The sequence below is a fragment of the Balaenoptera borealis genome (genome assembly GCF_965194805.1).
Source record: "Balaenoptera borealis genome assembly, chromosome: 21".
Lineage (NCBI taxonomy): Eukaryota > Metazoa > Chordata > Mammalia > Artiodactyla > Balaenopteridae > Balaenoptera > Balaenoptera borealis.
Genome location: NC_138880.1, coordinates 13,323,657 through 13,344,762, shown reverse-complemented (window position 1 = coordinate 13,344,762; position 21,106 = coordinate 13,323,657). Strand labels below are relative to the sequence as shown.

Sequence of the window (21,106 nt, the reverse complement as noted above, 5' to 3'; positions counted from 1 at the left end):
TCTCCTGGTCAAAAAGAAAAAGGAACTTATATGTCTTAGCCAATAAAAACATGACTGACAAGTTATGGGTACATTTGCAGAAAAAAATTATTAGACTTAGAAAAGCAGGCTAAAAAAAGCAATGATTATCCTACGGAAAACAGACAGCCACAGTTGTAGTAAACAATATCTGGATCATAACAATGTGAGCATTGACCTCTAACAAAAAATTTTATGTTGGAAGAATGGGGGAAGGTAGTGGAGTGGTGGTGGCTGGATGGAAGAGCTTTGTTCTCACTGACCATAAAGACAAAAATCAGTGGATAATTTCTATAATTGATAAATCAAGAAATACTATTAAAACCATATTATGTCTAAGTGTGGAGGGGAATACCCAGGAGAGTAACTGTAAGAGCTGAAGGTGGCTGCCCCTAGGAAGTAGAACCAGGAGCAGAAGAGAGTGGGACAGTGGACCGCTGTTTTCCACTATACGTCTCTAGTACTACGACTTTCTAAATAGTTCCATGTATTAGTGTGATTAAAAGCAAAAGTTAAAAAGTAACAGTTCTTTATGTCATATTTCCATAAAAATAATACAAATGAATATATATACAAAACAGAAACAGACTCACAGATACAGAAAAAAACTTGTGGTTACCGAAGGGGAGAGGGAAAGGGGGAGGGAAGGGAGAAGGGAAAAATTAGGGGTATGGAATTAACAGATACAAACTACTATATATAAAATAGATAAGCAACAAGGATATACTGTATAGCACAGGGAATTATACCCATTAACTTGTAATAACCTATAATGGAATATAATCTGCAAAAATACTGAATCACTATGCTGTACATCTGTGTACTATTGCTGTACACAATACTGTAGATCAACAATACTTCAATTAAAAAAATAAAGATATTAGGCTATGCTATTACATGTGGCAGCAACTTTGATAGGAATCAGAATATCTAGGAAGAACAGTGTAACATCTTTCAGAAAGAGGCAGAGTATTCACTTTGATGGAAAAATATGAACTTTGGTACCAGATGCTGAAGAGTTCTCACAGATCCAGGTAACATCCCAAGGACTACGGGGAAAGCTTGCTTTTGCTGTGGGAGTGGTTGTTATTGTTATATAAATGTTCCAAGTCCTTTTCCAACTCTTAATGCTATTTGGCTATTTGTATCATTTAGTTTTTGTAACACACTTGACATTTTTCTAAGCGATGTTTGTCTCTTGATTTGGAATTGTCTAGTTCACTGAATGCTAAATAGAAAGTAGCGATATTTTGTATATGAAAGAAAATTAAGGCTAAAAGCATAGCAACTATAAACTAGGATGTAAAAGAAAAATGTTCAGAGGTAAGTGCTTTTATTCAAGTAACAAAATCTTGAAGATACAGGGATTAGATGATAAAAGAATCAACAAAGTTTAAAAAAATCCTTTCTCACTAGAAATGTGCCTGGAAAGGAATGGTTCTTGGCATCCCTACCTGTCCACAATAAGAACTATGCACAGTAACAGCTTTTTAATGTAAATATGTAACTTCAAACTCAGTTTGGGTTGTCACACAACTCTTCACTAAAAAGAATGCATGAGGAGACAGTCTGAGACACTTTAATCAGGAAGAAGAACTGGCTTGTTTCTACTGGAAGGAAATACCATGCGTCACAAAGTAAATTCAGCAAGGAAAAAAAACCGTGGCAGATAACATAACAAAAGTTAAACAATAATTATGGCTTGGGTTATTGGTAATTTCTTTTTTACTTTCTACTTTTATATTTTCTAATATATTAAGTTCAGAGGGTTAGAGTGAAGACTGTTCTAACACCCTATATTACATAGAAGGATAAATATACTGATTAACTTTAGACCTAAGTTACATATGCATGTTTTAATTTCTAGGCTAATAAGATTGAGGAATAATTGGTTTGGTGAAGAGTCTCACTCATTGATTTGTAAACAACGACATTTAGTTTTTCAATAACTGCTACCTCTCCCAATCTGCTGAGTAGCATGTTCTCTTACAGAGTTCATAACTTTTTTTTAGCAGTGAAATCACGGAGTCCTAACCACTGGACCACCAGGGAATTCCCCAGAGTTCATAACTTTTAACTCACTCTTTATTATTAAGTCTCATTTAATTAAGAGAAAGAAAACAAACTTATAATAGAGAAAAAGAACAAAAGACAAAAATTGTTTTTTTGTAAGAGCCAAACAAACCTTTAAAATACTTCTGCTAAGACTGATCAAGAAGGAAAAAGACAAATATTTAAGACAATTCCTTCATGAATCCTAATAAGATTTTTTTTTTTTGCAGTTAGAAAAAAAAAAAAAGATTTAAAAATGCATGCAAGGGGCTTCCCTGGTGGCACAGTGGTTAAGAATCCACCTGCCAATGCAGGGGACAGTTCGAGCCCTGGTCCGGGAAGATCCCACATGCCGCGGAGCAACTAAGCCCGTGTGTCACAACTACTGAGCCTGCGCTCTAGAGCCCACAAGCCACAACTACTGAGCCCAGGTGCCACAACCACTGAAGCCCTGGTACGGGAGGATCCCACGTGCCGCGGAGCAACTGGGTCCATGTGCCGCAACGGCTGAGCCTAGGCTCTAGGGCCCTTGAGCCACAACTACTGGGCTCATGTGCCACAACTGCTGAGCCCACGTGCCTGGGGCCTGTGCTCCGTGACGGGAGAGGCCACCCCAATGAGAAGCCACCGTAATGGGGCATGGCCCCTGCTCGCTGCAACTAGAAAGCCGGTGTGCAGCAACAGAGACCAAACGCAGCCAATCAATCAATCAATCAATCAATAAAATACGGCCATTAAAAAAAATGCATGCAGAAAAGTAACTGCCTGAGAATAGCCAATATCCTTAACTGTTATTAAAATTTATTATAATGTTACTATAATCAAAATGATGAAGTATTGGCTCAGGACATACACAGACAACAGGACCAGAAGAGAGTCCAGAAATAAATCTAAGTATCTGTGAAAAATTCATACATAATAAAGGTATCAAATTGTTAGGAAAGAGATGGCTTATTTATTAAATGGTGCCAACATAAATGGTTATTTTTAAGGAAACAAGACTAGATCCCTAATTGAGAACATAATATAAAAAAAGTCAAGTTGGATACAGTAGAATTAATCATGATACTCTCTCGCACTGCTAGGCATTTCAGGGGAAAGGAAATCTAGAATGTTAGGAAAATTATTAATGAAACGGAATGAGTGACCATGGGCAAATCCAGCTTCAATAATGATACAAAGTATGCCAAGAGGCTGATAAAAAATACAACGGTGAAAGGGGCAGAGATTATAGTGAAGATAAAAAAGCAGCAGGGGAGAGATGAAATGGGAGGCATGGAAAAAAGAGATTGTGGTCAAAAAGGTTGAGAGTGTCTGCAGTCCCAGAAGAGTGGCAGTTTCTGGTAATGCGTTTCCAAGCAGAAATGAAGCACTACACTGAGGAGGCCAAGAGCAAAAAGATCCAGGACCATGGAAAGGAACTGGATGATGACAGAAAACTGGAAGGAGAAATCCCTTCTGATGTCACAATAAACAAACAGAACACTAAGAGGGAAAACATGAACACTGGTTCTCCCAGAGCAGAGGGAGGGACAGGCAAGAGCACCGGGCCCGCCTGAGCTCCACGGTAAGCTCTGAAGGGGGTCTGGGAAGCCGGAGCCAGGCCCGGGAGGGGCACAGAGAGAGAGCAGGGGGACGTGGGGTCCACACCGAGCTGAGGCCGGTGGGAGGGGCTACCTGGAGCAGCAGGTGCCCCGCTCCCAGCCCCTTCACTCCCCACAGCAGCAACCAGGGACTGCGGAGGAAGGCCCAGGTCCCAGTGCCTCGAGGGGCCCAGGCCCCCAGGGACCCCCAGCCTGGGTAGGGCTGTGCTTGGCTCACGCCCCTCCCAACCACACTGGCTCCAAGGCCAGGTCGGGCTGCGTCTCAGCTCCGCCCCAGCAGTCGCGTGGCACAGAGCGCTAACCTGGCACCCCTCCCAAGAGGGGGTGCCCAGCGTACACGGCAGGGGCACCGCCCACACACCCCGCGCACACCCCGCGCACACGCACACAGTGCATTCTAGGTCATGTTGCAAAACGAATTTCTTACTCTGGGTCATGATCACAACTGGACAAAAGACTGTTCTGGAAGAGACAGCGGCTGTCTCTGGCCCTCCGGTCCATATGGGGCACAGGGCCTGGGCGAGCCCGCCTGCTGAGGTGCCTGCCGGAGGGTCCTTCCTACACACCCACAGAAGCACACGTTACACAGTTTGGAAACAACTGAAACATCTCTGCTTGAGAGTCTGGTCCAGGTCCAGGAAAGTGCTGCAGGTACCAGGGTGTGCGACAGTGCTGAGGAGACAGACCGCAGTAAGAAAAGCAGAACTGGGCCTGAAAACAGAGCCAATGGAAAATGCCCTCCAACAGGGTTTTTAGAAGATCTCCCACTGGTCAGGTTGAACTGATCATTAGAGAGTAAAGGATTATGATCTGTATGATGAGAAGGAAAAAGGCTCAGACAAAAAACAAGTATAGCTTAATGACTCAAAGGTTAACACCTAACTTCATACAAACAGATTTTCAATAAATGTCTCTTGAATTGAGGTGGGGGGAGTTAGAGAGGTAAAGTCAAACTGTTTGTCTGTTTGTCACTGTTTGTCATGGGCTGAGAAACTTGAAACCAAATTTTGTTGAAGGGGCAGAGAATGCCCCTAAGCTGCTATCAGTAAAAAACCATCTGTTAAATAACTGCCTTCTTTCACTTAAAGAATGTTATGGACCTTTATTTGTCCATTAATTTGGGCAGGAGCAACTGGCTGAGCATCAGACCATTTGTTCTTACTGATTTCAGATTCAACATCCATGAAACCATTATTGTGTCACATATCGCAGTAGATATAGTTAGAGATTATTCAAAAGGTTTAATGTCAACACTTTGTGAACATACACATTTAAAGAAAGCTCGACTTCATTGTAGTAACTTAGAAAGTTCTATTCTTAGTTCTCTCTCAAGTTCTTTAACTTGAGGTTTAGCTATGGGTGACTTGGAGCTCTGGAGGAGAGAGGGACATCTGGAATGCCTAAATGCAGAACAATGATAATCATAAAGTTGCTGTGTTTTTTTAAACTGCCCCTCAGTCTTATACACAGAAGGTGGAAGTTATTAAATAAAAAATATTTCTGGATCATCTCCACCCTCTTCACATAAAGTTAACAGAAAACTAGAAATAAAATAGCAAAGGAGGTTCAAGAATAGTTTTATTTTGCTTCTAATTTTATTAAAAATGGCCATTAGGACTATCTTATCATTTCTTTTCCACTCATCATGTTTACTTTGCCACTGCCAAATCTCAGAATCTTTTAGAAAGAGCACCATGTGGAGGTTATCAAACCCTTCTGGAGAAGATGAGCCATCTGTTGAGTCCTAGCTCCCTGGAGGGCATTATTCTACATCAAGACAAGGGCTTTTAGCAGCTACACAGTAATTCTAGTAGGTACCTGGACTCACTACAGAAAAAAAACAAGGAAGATTAAAAAAAAAAAAAAAAGAAAGAAGAGACAAAGCCACAACCCCCAAGAGAACAGCTCTGCTCTTCTCATACTTGTTTTACTTAGGTTTAAAAGATTTTAGACAAGCAGAACTGTGTGCTTCTGAAATCAGCGCCCATACCAACCACTTCCCCAGAAGGACACACAAAAGAAAATACCATACGTTAGAATGCACTATACCTTTAAACTCCTAGAAATTTATAGTAAAACGTTACTAACTTGAACTATTCAGGGAGAATAAAATCTTACTACCTTGGGGTGATCTTAATAAATATATTATGGAATGTTACCAAGTAAAAATCCGAGAGAAGCTCTCAGATTTGTTTTGAAGACTTTACTAAGATTGAAAAAGCAATTTTTCCCCAAATGCAAAAAAGTCTAGAACTAATCACAGTGACCAGTTAAAATATAAGGGAAAAAAATCTAAATTGTCAGCCCCAGTTACAAATAGCTGAGGGTAACCTGGCTAGAGAGCTCACTGTCCTGTGACTTAATCCAACTTCTCACTTTCCTTCTAAATTTTATGGAACTGGTTTGAAAAAGAATTTTTTCACCAGTATTTATGATATAGTATACAAGGTATCAGTAGACATGGGTTTCCTGTCCTGATTCTACCCCTCACTAAATGTCTGCTCCTAAGCTTTACTCTTCTCATCAGTGTTTCAGTAAGGCTTAAGGCTATATTGTAAACTGTACCTACCCTTCTCTCTACCACTTTCAGGCTCTATTTATTTACATTTTCTCTGTAGTTCCATGTATATGCAAGAAATTGTATACTGTATGCAAGCTGATGCCATTAAACTTTGACAGCTTCATAAGTTAAACAGCCCTGATTCCTCCTCTAACTTGCAAGTGACAAAGAAAATGTATTTGCCTAGAGTACTTCTGTCTATGACTATGGCACTTTTGTTTTTTTAAATGTCAACAGTTGGTTCAATTTCCATCCTCTGAGATGTTTTGTTTTTAGAATCAACTAAATATCATTTAAAACCCATCTGATTAGTGTGGGTGACCAAATGCGGCAATACCACTCTTGATTAAAAATACATAAAAATGAAAAAATCTGGATACCAAATAACTGTTTCTCATTCTGCGTATGTACTGGTTCAAAAGACAATTCCAAACTTTGATTACCACAAATGTTCTAAGCAATATTTGCATACTGGCCTGACTTGCCAACTGATTCAAAAATTCAATACTTATGCCAAATTAAGGTCAGTTTTGTATGGGCCAGTCTTCTCCACTGGACTATATTACCCATTTTTCTATCTCCAGCACCAACTATAGTTCCTTATAAAGTAAGTGAAAAAATACACAGATTCTTCAGGTATTGTTTTATTGCCAATTACTTATGTCAATCATAAAGTAGAAGAGCTTACCCCAGGTGGGTTAAAAAAAGTAAATACTATAAGTAATAGCAGTAGTGAAGCCATTACTTGAAATACTTACCACTCTTCAATGGAATGTACCATCATATGGTTATGATCAGGACTCAGTCCATACATGAAAAATGACACAGGAATATCTACAAAAAAACAAAAAGGCAGAAATATGTAGAGAATTACGGTCAGAAGCTCCTTCCAGAATCACCTCTTCATTGTCCTCTTCATTCACTTTTTTCTTCCTGATTTCTGCTGGCCTTTCACTCCTGTTTCATTTGGGGGGAAGGAGGGGTTGATTTTCTGCATGTCTCAGTGCCTTCTCTCTTACAGCCTTGCATTCTCTTCTCCTCTCTCATTCCTCTTTTCTCATTTAAGTCTTTCTCTTTCCCTTCAGTACATTCTCATCTGCTATTCAGAATCAGCTCGCCACTAGCCACCTCGTAGGGAAAACGACACTGTGACACAGCAGGTGAGCAGGCTCTTGGATTTCACATACAGCACAAAACACTAAACAACATTGCTAGTTTTATACCAAAATTTTAGTTAACAGTCACTGTAAACAGTTGTGATACATGCCATGTTCTGTGTACTTCATATACAGTATCTCATTTCATTTTCACTGATTGTAGTATTATTCCATTTTCCTGATGAGAAAACAGAGACTCAGAAAGTTTAAAACACTTGCCTAAGGTTTCCCAACTGTGAAGTTGGTTTTCAAGTCCAGGCATGATGTCTGGATTCTAAACCACTACGCTATCCCAACCAGTTCTTAAGCTTCTTTCTAGAGGCATTTAAACCTTAACTCTGATTATATGCACCATTATGATTAGTCCAAATCTTGGTACCTTGTTATAATTAGCTTCACGTTTATACGCTGATTTCAGGATACTACTACTTATGCCCTCATTTCAGGATATTACTGAAATATTATTTATGTTTTGACTTCAGGATAATACTATTGATTACATGGTAGTATCTAGATGTTACTAAGCCATACATTAAAATGCGACACATTTTTTAAGATAAGGTACTTTTTATTAGTGAAAACATCCAGCAAAATTTTGGACTGACCACAAATTCTAGAGTTTTTCTTTTCTCCAAGTTAAACATTCAAGAATATAAAAAAGTATTTAAAATAGACATTGTAGATACATTTTTGAAAATACCATTACTACACATTTTAAAACTCAGTGTATAAACAAAAGAAAATCTTATCCTTTACTAATTTGCCTATGTTTTACTCAAGTGCTTTAATGAAGTGTCACTGCCCAAGAGACCCAATAAATAAAAGGAGACAATATAAAAAAACAATCGGGGGTAAGCGTAGTCATGTGGTATCAAGGTAATAAGGATGAGAGGCTGGTGTATAAAAATGAAATGCCAAATAATTTAGGAAGTAGAAATTCTGAGCAATTTGATAGTGATGGTTCATCCTATAATGTGAGCTGGCAGTCACATAAGAATATCAAAACTGGGACTTCCCTGGTGGCATAGTGTTTAAGAATCCACCTGCCAATGCAGGGGACACGGGTTCGAGCCCTGGTCCGGGAAGATCTCACATGCTGCGGAGCAACTAAGCCCATGTGTCACAACTACTGAGCCTGTGTGCCACAACTACTGAAGCCCGTGTGCCTAGAGCCCGTGCTCGACAACAAGAGAAGCCACCGCAATGAGAAGCCTGTGCACCGCAACCAAAGAGTAGCCCCCGCTCGCCGCAACTAGAGAAAGCCCGCGCGCAGCAACGAAGACTCAACGCAGCCAAAAATAAATAAATAAATAAATTTATTTTTTTAAAAAAATCAAAAATGGTATGAAATATTTAGTAATACTTATATGGATAATATGTACATTTGGAAGTTAATGATTAGTGGCATCTGTATATCTACTATAATTACAGTAAGTTAAAATATAATTTTTAAGTCAATACATCAGTAAGAATCTGAAGCAAACTTGTAAGTTAATTTGACTGGAGTGTCTAAAAAACAAGTATGTATGAGAATATAAACATTTCCAATTTTCTTTTAATTTGATCATGAAACTTGCTCAAGGAAGGATGTTAACATAAAGACACCTGCACAGAGCTGATGCAGGCTTCCTGGAATAGCAAAACAGTGGCAAACAAAACCCCTGGAATAGGGGGAAAAAACTGGTATGGGGACAGTGAAATTACAGAGCAACACCAACCACAGGTTGTAACAAAGAAGGTACTGATCTGGTAAGCCTTGCCACAAATTCACAGGAGATACTCTATTAAGAGAAAAACTAGATGCGTCTTCAAGACTTTTTTCCTCTACTAGAACCTATCTAGTATAGAAACTCTGACTTGCATCTGCAGAGGATGTATGCATTTGATCTGTGTGGGTATGGCTGAAACATTCAATTAAAGTTTCTATTAAACTTAAGAATTCTGGGGAATTCCCTGGCAGTACAGTGGTTAGGACTCTGCACTCTCACTGCCAAGGGCCTGGGTTCAGTCCCTGGTTGGGGAGCTAAGATCCCACGTACAAGCTGCATGGCGTGGCCAAAAAAACCAAAAACCAACCAAACAAAAAAAAAAAACCAACAACAATAAACTTAAGAATTCTGTATTCGTTGATCTATTTCAGATTTTCTTCTTTAGAACAATTTAGCAAGAAAAAATGGCTTATAAAAGAGTTGGAGGGGGGCTTCCCTGGTGGTGCAGTGGTTGAGAGTCTGCCTGCCAATGCAGGGGACACGGGTTCGAGCCCTGGTCAGGGAAGATCCCACATGCCGCGGAGCAACTAGGCCCATGAGCCACAATTACTGAGCCTGCGCGTCTGGAGCCTGTGCTCCGCAACAAGAGAGGCCGCGATAATGAGAGGCCCGTGCACCGCGATGAAGAGTGGCCCCTGCTTGCCACAACTAGAGAGAGCCCTCGCACAGAAACGAAGACCCAACACAGCCATAAATAAATAAATAAATAAATAAAAATTAAAAAAAAAAAAAAAGAGTTGGGGGAAAAAAGCCTGAGTTCCATTTCGTTTTAATCTGTTTCAGGAGATGCTAAGAACATGTTGTGTAAGAATTCAAGTGACAAGGAGTCAAGTCTAGAAAACTGTGTTTAGCTGTGAGAAAAAAATCCGAAAGAAATATCAACTTTCCCATTCTTTAGGAAGTTGTATTAGAGAACAGAAAATAGAGGAACAAACATCAACTCCAGAAGATAAACAAGCAACACATGTTTGGGTATAAAATTACTTTGGAAAACTAAGTAAGCTTGTTATGAATTTGTCAAATTAACACTTATTATGTGGAGCACAGGGTGCCGGGTGGTAAGCCAAGGTTCAACAACAGATCACAAGAGAAAATGAAATAAAGAAGTTTATTATTCACAGGTCCTAAAGGAAGTACTTGATACACCTCAAGAAACCACATGGTGAGGTCAAGGCAGAGTGCAGACAGAAAGAGGCAGGACCTGAGGCACACACCTTTATTAGGGTCGGTGTGTGAAGTGCTTTGGGGTTCCTGGGCTAAGCCTGCATTGATCAACTCAAACCAAAAGAGCAGGGTTTTGGTAAGCCACACGGGCACAAAAGGGGAAGGCAATGGGGACAGGTGACTGTCGGGGCAGTTCTATCAGAAACCTGCAGGTGCTTGTGACTCTGAGGGCTACTATTTAGGGTATGCACTTGCATGAGGGGGCTAGTGTCAGTTTAAGGTCACTTGCAGGCTGCTTGGCCAAACAAAATGAATGCCGAGGCAGCAATACCATGCAGTAGCTTAGCTAAACTCTTGACAAATCGTGAGATGAAAAGCAGAGAAACGAAGTGATCAGTGTGGCAAGATTTGGGTAAAGAATCTATTCCACTCAATTAAATTCAATTATTTAAGCAGGTGAGTTTTAAATCAGTCTTTAAAGAAGTCTGAAAAAAAAGTCTCATGTTGAGAAAGAAGACCTAAACAGACACCTCTGGAAAAAAAATATTTTTCAGTAAATTTGCTATCCAAGTATATATACTTTTCAATTACAGATTACAGATCATTGGTATGCAAGCACCAGGAACTAACGTTCACATTCATGAAATTACCTGTATTTCTGGTCTTGGTGAGCCAAGGGCAGTGGTTCTCAAATTACAGTCCCTAGACCAGCAGCATCAGTATCGCCTGGAAACTTACAGGCAATGAAAATCTTCTGGCCAGATCCTAGACCTACTGAATCAGAAACTCTTGGAGTCGGGACCAGCAATCCGTGATTGGACAAGTTCTCCCGGTGATGCTGATGTAAGCTAAGTTTGAGATCTACTGGTAGATAATGCTGAGGAAAGCATCCAATCAGCTACATTAACAACCATTCCTTTCTTTCACTTTTCCTTTTTTTCTTTTTAGTATTAGCAATCTCTTTCAACCAGTGTCACTATTAGGAGAAAGAAATGCTCTTAACTGGGAACCTCACTTTCAGACTTAATGCTCCTGCAGAGAAAGAAGCCAAAAGAAATTTTTGGTGGTTTTGCTTTCTGGGAAGGGAAGGGAGGCAGTTATTCATTTAACAAGTATATAACAAGCAGCTACCTTGTTCCAGGCACTCAGCAGGAAGAAAAGACAAGGAAATAGAAAAGAACTCTGAAAGCCACCAACAATTTTATTTTGGGTACCATTCAATGTAATACTAACAACACAAACTGCCTATTCTTGGAGTACACATAGGCAGTAATACCCACATGAGTAATTGGTATTTATATTGAAGCAATGGACTAACAAAGCAAAAAAACCATGTATTCCCTGATGATCTAGGATTAGTGGTTCTCCAGCTTTTAACATATATCAGAATCACCTGGTCAGCTTATTAAAACAGATTCCTAGGTCCCATCTCCAGAGTTTCCAATTCATTATGTCTGAGCTGAGGCCCCCAAATTTCTATTTCTAATAAATTCCCAGGTGATGCTGATGGTCCAGGAACCACATTTTGAGAACCCCCAATCTAGATGGTCAGGCACAAAAAAATTTGGGCACTCCACAAAGGGAAAGTCTAAGGATTACCAGCACATTTCTCAAGACTTATTTATATTTATTGCTCGGATTTAGTCTGTCGCCCTCAGGGCAAACAGAACAGGCAAGAGAGAGATTACTTTTTAAACTATGTGTCGTTTAACAATTTTATCACGATAACCCAGGATCAGTTATGTTGGGTCAATGAAACTCCAATATGAAGGATTTCCTAAACTAGAAGCAAAAACTAGTCCTCAAACATTTCCATGATTTTGTTCTGACTCAGAAATCCGAATCTTGTTTTAATATTCTGTCCCATATGGATGGACTTCTCTAAAAATTTGGGGCAGGCTCTCCCTCTGGGCCCAAGGAAAAACCTGTATCTCCCTAATTATACATAGTCAAATGACAGTGAAGTTAAAAGAAATTTACATGCTTTACAGACTATCCCAAGAGCCTAGGCTATGGGAAAGAGTACTTCCAGTCCAGCTGCTTTTCAACAGGGGGATAATTAAAGTTAAGGGGCCCCCAAAGCTTAAGAGTCCCCTGGTTCCTTTCCCTTTAGAGTCTAGAAGCTTTGAGAAAAATAGATCAGGTTCCACAAAGAGGTCAAGGTCATTCTGGCTACAAAGGTGAGAAGACAGATCAACTCTTCACTAACTCAATCCTCCAGTCTTTAGTTCTTCCTTCAACCTTCTCAAATGCCCAAATTCTGACTGGACTGACCTAAATAGAATCACTCAACCATGGAGTAAATTAGCAAATGATAACTTGCAAGCTATTCCATAACAAGGAAGATTACGTAACTGGATTATCTACCCTTATCCTCCATATCAACCTTGTTTTATAATATTTATAGACAAACACAAAGAGAAAGTAACTGCTACTGCTAAGAATGCCTTCCTCTAAGTTACTGAAACGCACTGTATTGTAAACACAGTGAAAAGCAAATGACAACAGCAAGAAAGTCGCCACCTGGCCTGCTTAAAGTCACTTCTTGTCCTCCCTATGCAGATATAAACAGATGAGTGCTTGGCCAAAATCCTGGAAATTAGAGGTGTTGCTGGAAGGGTGTAAAATATGGAAGTTAATTGTGTTACCAGGCTGTGAAAGATGAAGACTAGATCAATCAATCAATATAACCCCAAGCTGAGTGCATTCTCTACTCAGCAGGTGGAAATTACATGCAAAAGGAATTAGGGAATTGTTGTAAAAGCAAGGGGATAAGATTAGCAGCTAATCTACTACAGCCCTGAGACTTTTTAAAAGACATTAGGGAAATACAAAAGGAATAATCAAATGATTAATGATAATGACATACAACTTTCAAGGGGATTAAAAACATAATACCCTTGGAAGAGAAAGAATAATAAGAGCACCCTATTTAATCCTTGTACAAAGCTTATCAGTTACTTTCTCTATCAACAAAGTAACCTCTAAAATTGGTCAGATCTACACCAAGGGGGGAAAGTGGCGGGATGAATCAGGAGATTGGGATTGACATATATACACTAATATGTATAAAACAGATAACTAGTAAGAACCTGCTGTATAAAAAAATAAATAAAATTCAAAAATTCAAAAAAATAAAATAAAATTGGTCAGATCTAAAATCCACACAATTCATTTTTATTTATGTAGGAAAAATAACTGTATAGGTAACATATGAAGCATTGCTAGATAAATGTCTAACTAGGACTGAATCAGCTTTTCCTCCTGCACTGGATTGTTTTCTAGTTAAAAACCAAGAGTATTTGTCAGATTGCCCTCTAAGATCAATGAACTGTTCACCGAATCATTCTTGGTATTCAAGATGTTCTCATCAAAAATATTAAAAATATTAAGCTCATTAAAATTAAAAATATTAAGCTCATTAAAAATATTAAGCTATCTTTCTGTATAGGTCCAAAAACTTCAACAGTAGTTTAATTTTCTACACATCTTGGTATGGAAAATATAGCTACCAATCATTAGTCACCTAGTATGTCCGCTGAACCTAAAAGTGAATGTATGGCTGAAGCCAGAAAGATAAGATACAAAAATTTTTTAAAACATAATTAATATTGAACTATGTATATTTGTAATGGAGTCATGCCCAGAAAACAATAATATGCAATTATAATTCCTAAATAAATTTATCTAATTATACATCCTTCTCATGAAGAGGCAGAACATTCATTTAAAAATTAGTCATTTTTCCCCATATTTAAATTTGAGAAGGTAACAACTGTCAATTATCCAATCTTCTTTTGTATTAGCAACAGACTAATAAATGTGCATACTTACTAACATTAGAATAGATCTTTATATATAAAGAACAAACTAGTGGTTACCAGTGGGGAGAGGCAAGAGGGGAGGGGCAATACAGGGGTAGGGGATTAAACTGTTAGGTATAAGATAAGCTGCAAGGATATACTGTACAACATAGGGAATACAACCGATATTTTATAATAATTGTAACTGGAGTATAACCTTTAAAAATTGTGAATCACTATATTGTACACCTGTAACTTACACAATGTCATACATCAATTATACTTCAATAAAAAAGAATAGATCTTAATATAATTTGTCTATTTATAACATCTCATTCATTTTAAGACTCTACCTAACTCTAATAACAAACAGACTTTTCAAAATTCTGTAGAAGCCGTTTAATCATGCAATGTCTAAAATACTAAAATACACCTGGTGGGTATAACACCAAGTAGATAGACTGGAAACTTAAAAAGACTTCAAAGAAACCTGTAGGCAAACCTTGAATATTATCAAGTTCTCAGAAAAAAAGGAACTAGAATACGAGTCACAGCACCTTAGGCAGAGAATGAACTTGGATCAGTTTTCTTGACTTTGGTGATGCTATTCTTTTACTAGACTTTCAGTGCCACTTTTGGATAGTGTATAAATATCAAGGTGACCAAGACAGAATAATGTACCATTAGCTTTTCTTCAGACTCAGCAAATTTGTAGCAAATAATTTTCCTTTAACAAATTAGCATAAGCAGTTCAGATAGATTGTTTTTAAAGGAAAATTATTTAACTTATGCCATAGATCAGAAATAAATATTTTTAGGGGCAGTTCGGTAAAGCCAGGTCACCTGGTCAAATCCTGTTCTGCCTCTTACTAACTGTGCAACTTTGGACCACTTACCTAATCTCTGTGCCTCAGTTTCTTCATATATAAAAACAGGAAAACTAATAAATTATCAACTCAGTTAATTCAGTTAATTGACACTCTCCTGTTGTACTGGTTAACTAAATTAATATACGCAACATGTAGAAAAATGTCTGCTTTATAAAAGTGCTATGTTAAGTGTTGGCTATAATAGGTGCATGTTTAGTCACATAAGAAGGTGTAATTTTTTAATCCTTAGAGTTTAATACTAATCATCTAACATTCCTCCATTCTTTTTCAACTAGATACACTACTGACCTGTGAAGCCCTATTCTCTTTTACAGCCTTAAGAGAGAACAAGCATATATAAAGTGCTTGTATTTGTACGGGCTAAATACCTCAGATGGATAGGCAAACAGTAACTTTGGAGAAACTAAAATAGTAGGTTTAGTTGATTGGAATGGGCTTGAAAGACACCTGCAAACACAACATCTGGGTCTTCTAGAGACAGAGAGAATATGGCTTTGTGGAGCTTTTAAAACTTGGTCTTTTGCGGTTCACTGAAGTTGCTTCCTATTCGTTGGCTAAATATGATGTCACACAAACACACCTCACAGAATGTAAAGGATGTATAAACCTTAAGTAAGACTATCATTCCAAGCTCAAAGGGCTTACAGACTTCCCTGACCACCACTACAATATGCAATTCTACTCGCAAAGAATCTGACTTTATAAAAGCTTTGTCCCTTTTGGATTTGTTCAATTATACTAATGGCACAAAATTGCGGTTATGTTTTCATCTATATTAGGAAGTATTTGTTCATATCTCCCTTTACAAACGACAATTCATTTTTTGCTCATGGTTTCTGTTGAGATCAAGCATTAAAATGCTTATGTGAGCTTTAAAGATCTCTCTAAACAAGGCTTCACTTGTAAGTCACAGAGTACAGGACACTGCCCTATCAAAAAAGAGGTCACTACAAGATGCAATAAATGTGGATTAACGGAAAAAGCAAAGGATTGTCAGTAAAAACCTAGGCTTGAGGTCTTAGCTCTGCTACAAACTAGCTATTTCAGTTTATAAAACTGAAAATGGGTTCTTCTAAAAACCACCTCTCTCAAGTTTATTGCTAAATTTGTTTTGGGGGGAGGGAGTCTCATACCCTTTAGAAAGTCTGAAAAAGCCATGTATCTTTTCCTCAACAAAAATTAACACAATTTACTCATTTTTTGCAAAGAATTAGGGGCTTCAAGTAATCACTGAAGTCCATGTATCCCAAGTTAAGAATTTCTAAATGAGAGAATTATAATGGTCCCTGATTTAATATAAAAAATGCCATTTAGTCATTTTCATCCCCCCCAGCCCCACCCACACTTTGCAGTCTTGCTGTTCAACCTGTAAATATACCAGTGCTAACAAGCTTATGCTTAGAAAAGTGTAAAGGAAATGTTGTTTTAGCTTCATTGGCAAAAGGAAAGTATTTCCCCATCTTGAGGCGTGTGTGCTCCCATAGGAGGTTTTAGATTTCCATTCTGACAAGCTAGATCTTCAAATCAGTGATTTTCTCTATCGCATTATTGTCCTCAAAATCCTCAAGTTGAATTACAGTAAACCTCTCAGAGAAACTTAAAAATCGAAATATTTTTTGTATATCTAGGGTCTAATAAGCACTACCAAAGCTATCCAAAAAGGAAAATTAGGTTCTGATAAGGATTTAATCGTCCACATATAGTCACATCCGCACTGCTGAAAGCCAAAGCTGTAGTTGCAGCTTTGCCAGAGTCTCAGCTGTCGTAATTAAAGGCAGACCCTCAGGAGCAGCTATCATTAGTTTTGAAAAGCAGTAATTACAAAGGCTTTTGCATTCTGCGGATTATACATTCCAAGCATACAGAGTTGCTACCAGACTTCAGGGACTATCTTAACAGGCAAAGTTGCTCATTAAAGCAATCATCAAATTTATTCTATACACGTGTTAAAAATTTTCTAAACTTTTCTTAGCATGTTGTGCAACTTTACCTCACCTCGTAAAACAGAGATACTTCTAAAAAAGTTAAGTTCTGACAATCTAACTCTACTACTGAACTTTAAAAAACAAAGCATTACAGTGTTTCTCTGGTGGCACAGTGGTTAAGAATCCGCCTGCCAATGCAGAAGACACGGGTTCAACCCCTGGTCCGGGAAGATCCCACATGCCACGGAGCAAATAAGCCCGTGAGCCACAACTACTGAAGCCCACACACCTAGAGCCCGTGCTCCACAACAAGAGAAGCCACTGCAATGAGAAGCCCGCGCACCGCAACCGAAGAGTAGCCCCCGCTCGCCGCAACTAGAGAAAGTCCGCGTGCAGCAACGAAGACCCAACGCAGCCAAAAATAAATAAAACATATTAAAATAAATAAATTCCATAAAAAACAAAGCATTACAAAGTAAAAACCAACTACCCTAGAATATCACTTATAAACATAACAGATCAATAAATAGAACACTGGTGCTCTGGAAATATTTGTTGAACCAAAAAAAGTTACTTTTTGATAAATAAGGATAAGTAACAACATATGAACTGAAAAAACGATAAGACTTAGAGGAAAACCAATTCCAACTGTGCAACACAGTCACAGTTTCTGATCTGACAGAAAACCATGCAGGCACTTCAAACCCCCAAATCATCCTTCATGAAAGCACAGATGTTTTTAAATAAATGAGAAAGGAAACAGGAACACAGCAAAAGCAAACCAAAGTAATACGTTTACCAAAAATCGTAATTGCCAGTTTTCTAAAATTAATCTTCAAGTACTGTGAAAATGGTGACTGTTTCCCCTAAATTAAAAATTCTGCAACCCAGGTACAGTATATCCTTCAGCATAATAAAACAACATTATAATTTACAAGTGCCCCTGTATACTAGTTGGTGTACTGAGAGAAAAAGTGATCCTCAGGTAACTTGCTCTTGAGTAAAAGTACAATAATAATATTTCATTAATAAAAGTACGATAATTATACACTACTGGTTCTGGAATTTTTATATATAATTGACATATACTGAGCTATAATTGACATAACATATCATTTTCAGGTGTACAACATTATGATTCCATACGTATATACTGCGAAATAGTAAAAACATTTTTAACATATTAAACTATAAAAATAAAAAACGGCTGAAAAATACACTAAAATTGAAATTATCACTAGCCACTAGAGTTAAAATTGCAGAAAACGTAAATGAAAGTTACGCTATTTTTCCTATTGTTCAACAACTGACCTCTATGGATAATTCCTATTTTTCCCTAGTCATATGAATTCTTCAATACGTTTTTAAAAAGAAAATGTGCATGGGTATTCAAGACACTTCGCCATTCTTTCCAAATTTTGACATCTTTATGATTGGGTAAGGTTCGGATTTCTAAGTATCTGAGCAAAAAAGTAGAGTTGTTTTTGTTTTAATTAGAAGCTTTTAAAAGAGTGAGCAATGACACAGTATTGAAAATGTCTCTACATACTGATTTCACTCCTCCGATCCCCTTGGGCCTCAAATCTTAAAACGTACCCTCCTTTCCAATCAACAATGTCTTTTGAATGAAGTCTAAAACCTGTTTAGAGTATCTCATAAATAAAATTAACCATTTTCTAAATGTGAACTCAAGGACACTTAAAGCCTGTACTATTTCTAGTCCCTCTGCACAAACACGCTTAACACACTGTCAAAGACGGAATTCAAACACTTAAATTATAATTTTGTGCCACGTCGACTTTGTCCTTTCAAACAGTCCCATATTCATCTGTCAGCCCCAAAAGCAAATAATGCACTCACAGAGTTGGGACGCTTCACGATGCACGCGGAATCCCCAATTTTTAAAAGTGGAAGGGAACTGTGGTATCTTTTAAAGCCTTACAGTTACCAGTAACCTCAGCCTTTCCGTTTTCTGTAACATTACTAAACGGTTTTTTCCACACGGCCACCACGGCGGCCGGGTACCCCCAAACCGAGCATTCCAAATAAGCGGAGTAAGTTCAACCCCAAGCATGGAAAGGATGGAAACGGCCTTAAAAGATCTGAGTAGGGCTGGGCTTAGGAAGTGGCTCATACTAAGCTACCTGGCAGTCAGGAGACGTTTTGTGCACGCACACTACCGTGGAATCCACAAGTTTCAGGATGTTCAAAGAGCTGAATCCAGGAGTCAAGAGCTACCGAGGCGAAGCAGCCTCGGAAACCCTCCATTCAGCCCTTACAACGGCCAAAGCGCCCCGGGCGCGTTAGGTCCGCCCGCACGTCGGGGCTGCTCACCCCTTGCCGGAGCCCCAACGCCCTCCGCGCCCCGCTCCCGAACCGCCCTCACCTACCCGAGCGCCCCCACGACCATCCGCTCCTGCAGCGAAACAGCGGGCGGCCAGCGACGCCGGGCATCGTCCGAGCGCGGGCTCTGCTCACTGGCGACGCGGCGCGCGGACGGCCGAGGAGGCCCGGGCGGCTCAGCGCCTCGCGGCGCCGCGAAACCAGCCGTCACCTGGGCGGCCTTCCAGTCTCCGCGCTCCCGGGGCCGCGTGTCGCGCCTGAGCCCGACGTTGCGGCCCCCGGGTGGGCGGTCCCCGGCGAAACCACGCACAGGAGCCCTCCCCCCTCCCCCGCCCCCGGGAAGCTGCGCCCGAGTGTCCGCAGCCCGGAACTAATTGAGTAGAACGTTGGACACACCAGGCTCCGCGCGGAGGCACCGAGGATTCCAAGCGCTCCCTTCCGCCTTTGGACGACTGGGAACCGAGGATCCAGGGGGCGGGGGCGAGGCCACGGCCAAGCTGTCGGGCTTTCCCCTCCCGCTGCCTCAACGTCCCTAGCTGCTAACCCAGGCGTCGGGCTACCTCAGTGGCTCTTGGAACCCAGCAGAGGGAGCGCGAGCGCGCGAACTACCTCATACGAGAGAAGCTAAAATTTCACTTTCAGTGTCGGGGCGTCCACGCCCCTCGGAGGCCGCACCTTTGGGTGCAAATCCTGAATTTCATGATTATTAACATTCTCTCTTCAATTCAACCTGGAACCTTGCTAACTTCTAAATCGCCTCGCCGCATCCGCCACATTCCCCACAAACCTTGAGCATCCTTCTTTGCCCGGCCAGTTCCTCAGAATCTAAATTTTCAAGACGAAACCGAACTTCTTTCTCCGGCACCCGAGGAAACTTCAGGAACGAAGGGCGTTCCTCAGGCACGTGTGCGCACGCGGAGGCTTCTGTTCCCGCAAGAGGACACATCTGCGCCTGCGCAGTGGGCGGAGCCGGAGGCCCTGTAGGGGGAAACCCGAGAGGGGGAGGGGGAGCGGGGGGGAGGGGGAGCGGGGGGGAGGGGGAGGCGGAAGGACTCCTCACACTGTTTGGTGTCCCAACGTGAAATGGGTGTTTAGCGCGTACTCTATTTGCACATAGGAGGCCTTAGATAAACGTTTGTCGGATGACTAAAGGAACGGTCTGTACCTGCTACTGACATCCTTTCGACTCTGATGAAGGCCTGGGTTCCCTTCCATAAAACTGAATAGAGTGGACGTTGCTTAAGTAAGCTTCCAGGCATCCGCAATACTTAAATGAAGGGGCCATTCTGGTACATTTTTTGATGACTTCGTAATTCAAAAAGTTTTCGAAGAACTATATATGTTCTACAGCTAAAGGCCAACTGCCTTAGCTGGAAGGCTTGAGCTTGGAGGTAGCAAACACTTCACACCAAGTTTGGGGGAACTAAAATGACAAGATTTTAAAGACTCCTTGCATTAATTATAGCATGGCCTATTACAGCCAGATTCAAGGGCTGTGTAGATCATAGAATCCAGCTACTCCAGTCCAGTCACTTACATTTAATTTCACAGTCGCAGGCCTGAAGCGTCCTTCGCTATTCATGGGTGAAGACTTTGGAAGAGGGAACCCAAACGATGCACCATCCCATTTCCCAGTAATCACTTATCATAAGGCACATTTGAAATGTGTTTTACATCTTGAATGTAGCATATCATGAGATAATTTAAAAAATTCAGTTTACAGCAGCGTTTTTGTTTGTATGTTTGTTTTAACTTGAAAGAGGAGCTTCAGGAATATGTGAACACACAAAAACTATATGAAAATGGAAATGATTAAGTGCA

General features: G+C 39.9%; 1 protein-coding gene across 6 annotated transcripts in view; it reads right to left on the bottom strand.

The window, feature by feature from the left end:
- The window catches only part of TEX15 (testis expressed 15, meiosis and synapsis associated), an 84,681-nt gene extending 64,492 nt beyond the window's left edge, over positions 1-20,189 (bottom strand). For 2 of the 6 annotated variants that reach the window (XM_082374900.1, XM_082374904.1), the window contains exons 1-2: positions 19,333-19,547; positions 6,993-7,068 (exon numbers count right to left, since the gene is read on the bottom strand). Coding sequence is in view for 1 of the 6 variants with exons in the window: in XM_082374899.1 (XP_082231025.1) it covers positions 20,073-20,081 (9 nt within the window). In the remaining 5 variants the exon portion in view is untranslated. Of the gene's footprint in view, positions 1-6,992; positions 9,593-10,974; positions 13,928-19,332; positions 19,548-20,072 lie in introns of those variants that run through there. The other 4 variants (XM_082374902.1, XM_082374903.1, XM_082374899.1 and 1 more) reach the window with 4 other exon arrangements.
- Between the last annotated feature and the right edge of the window lie 917 nt (positions 20,190-21,106).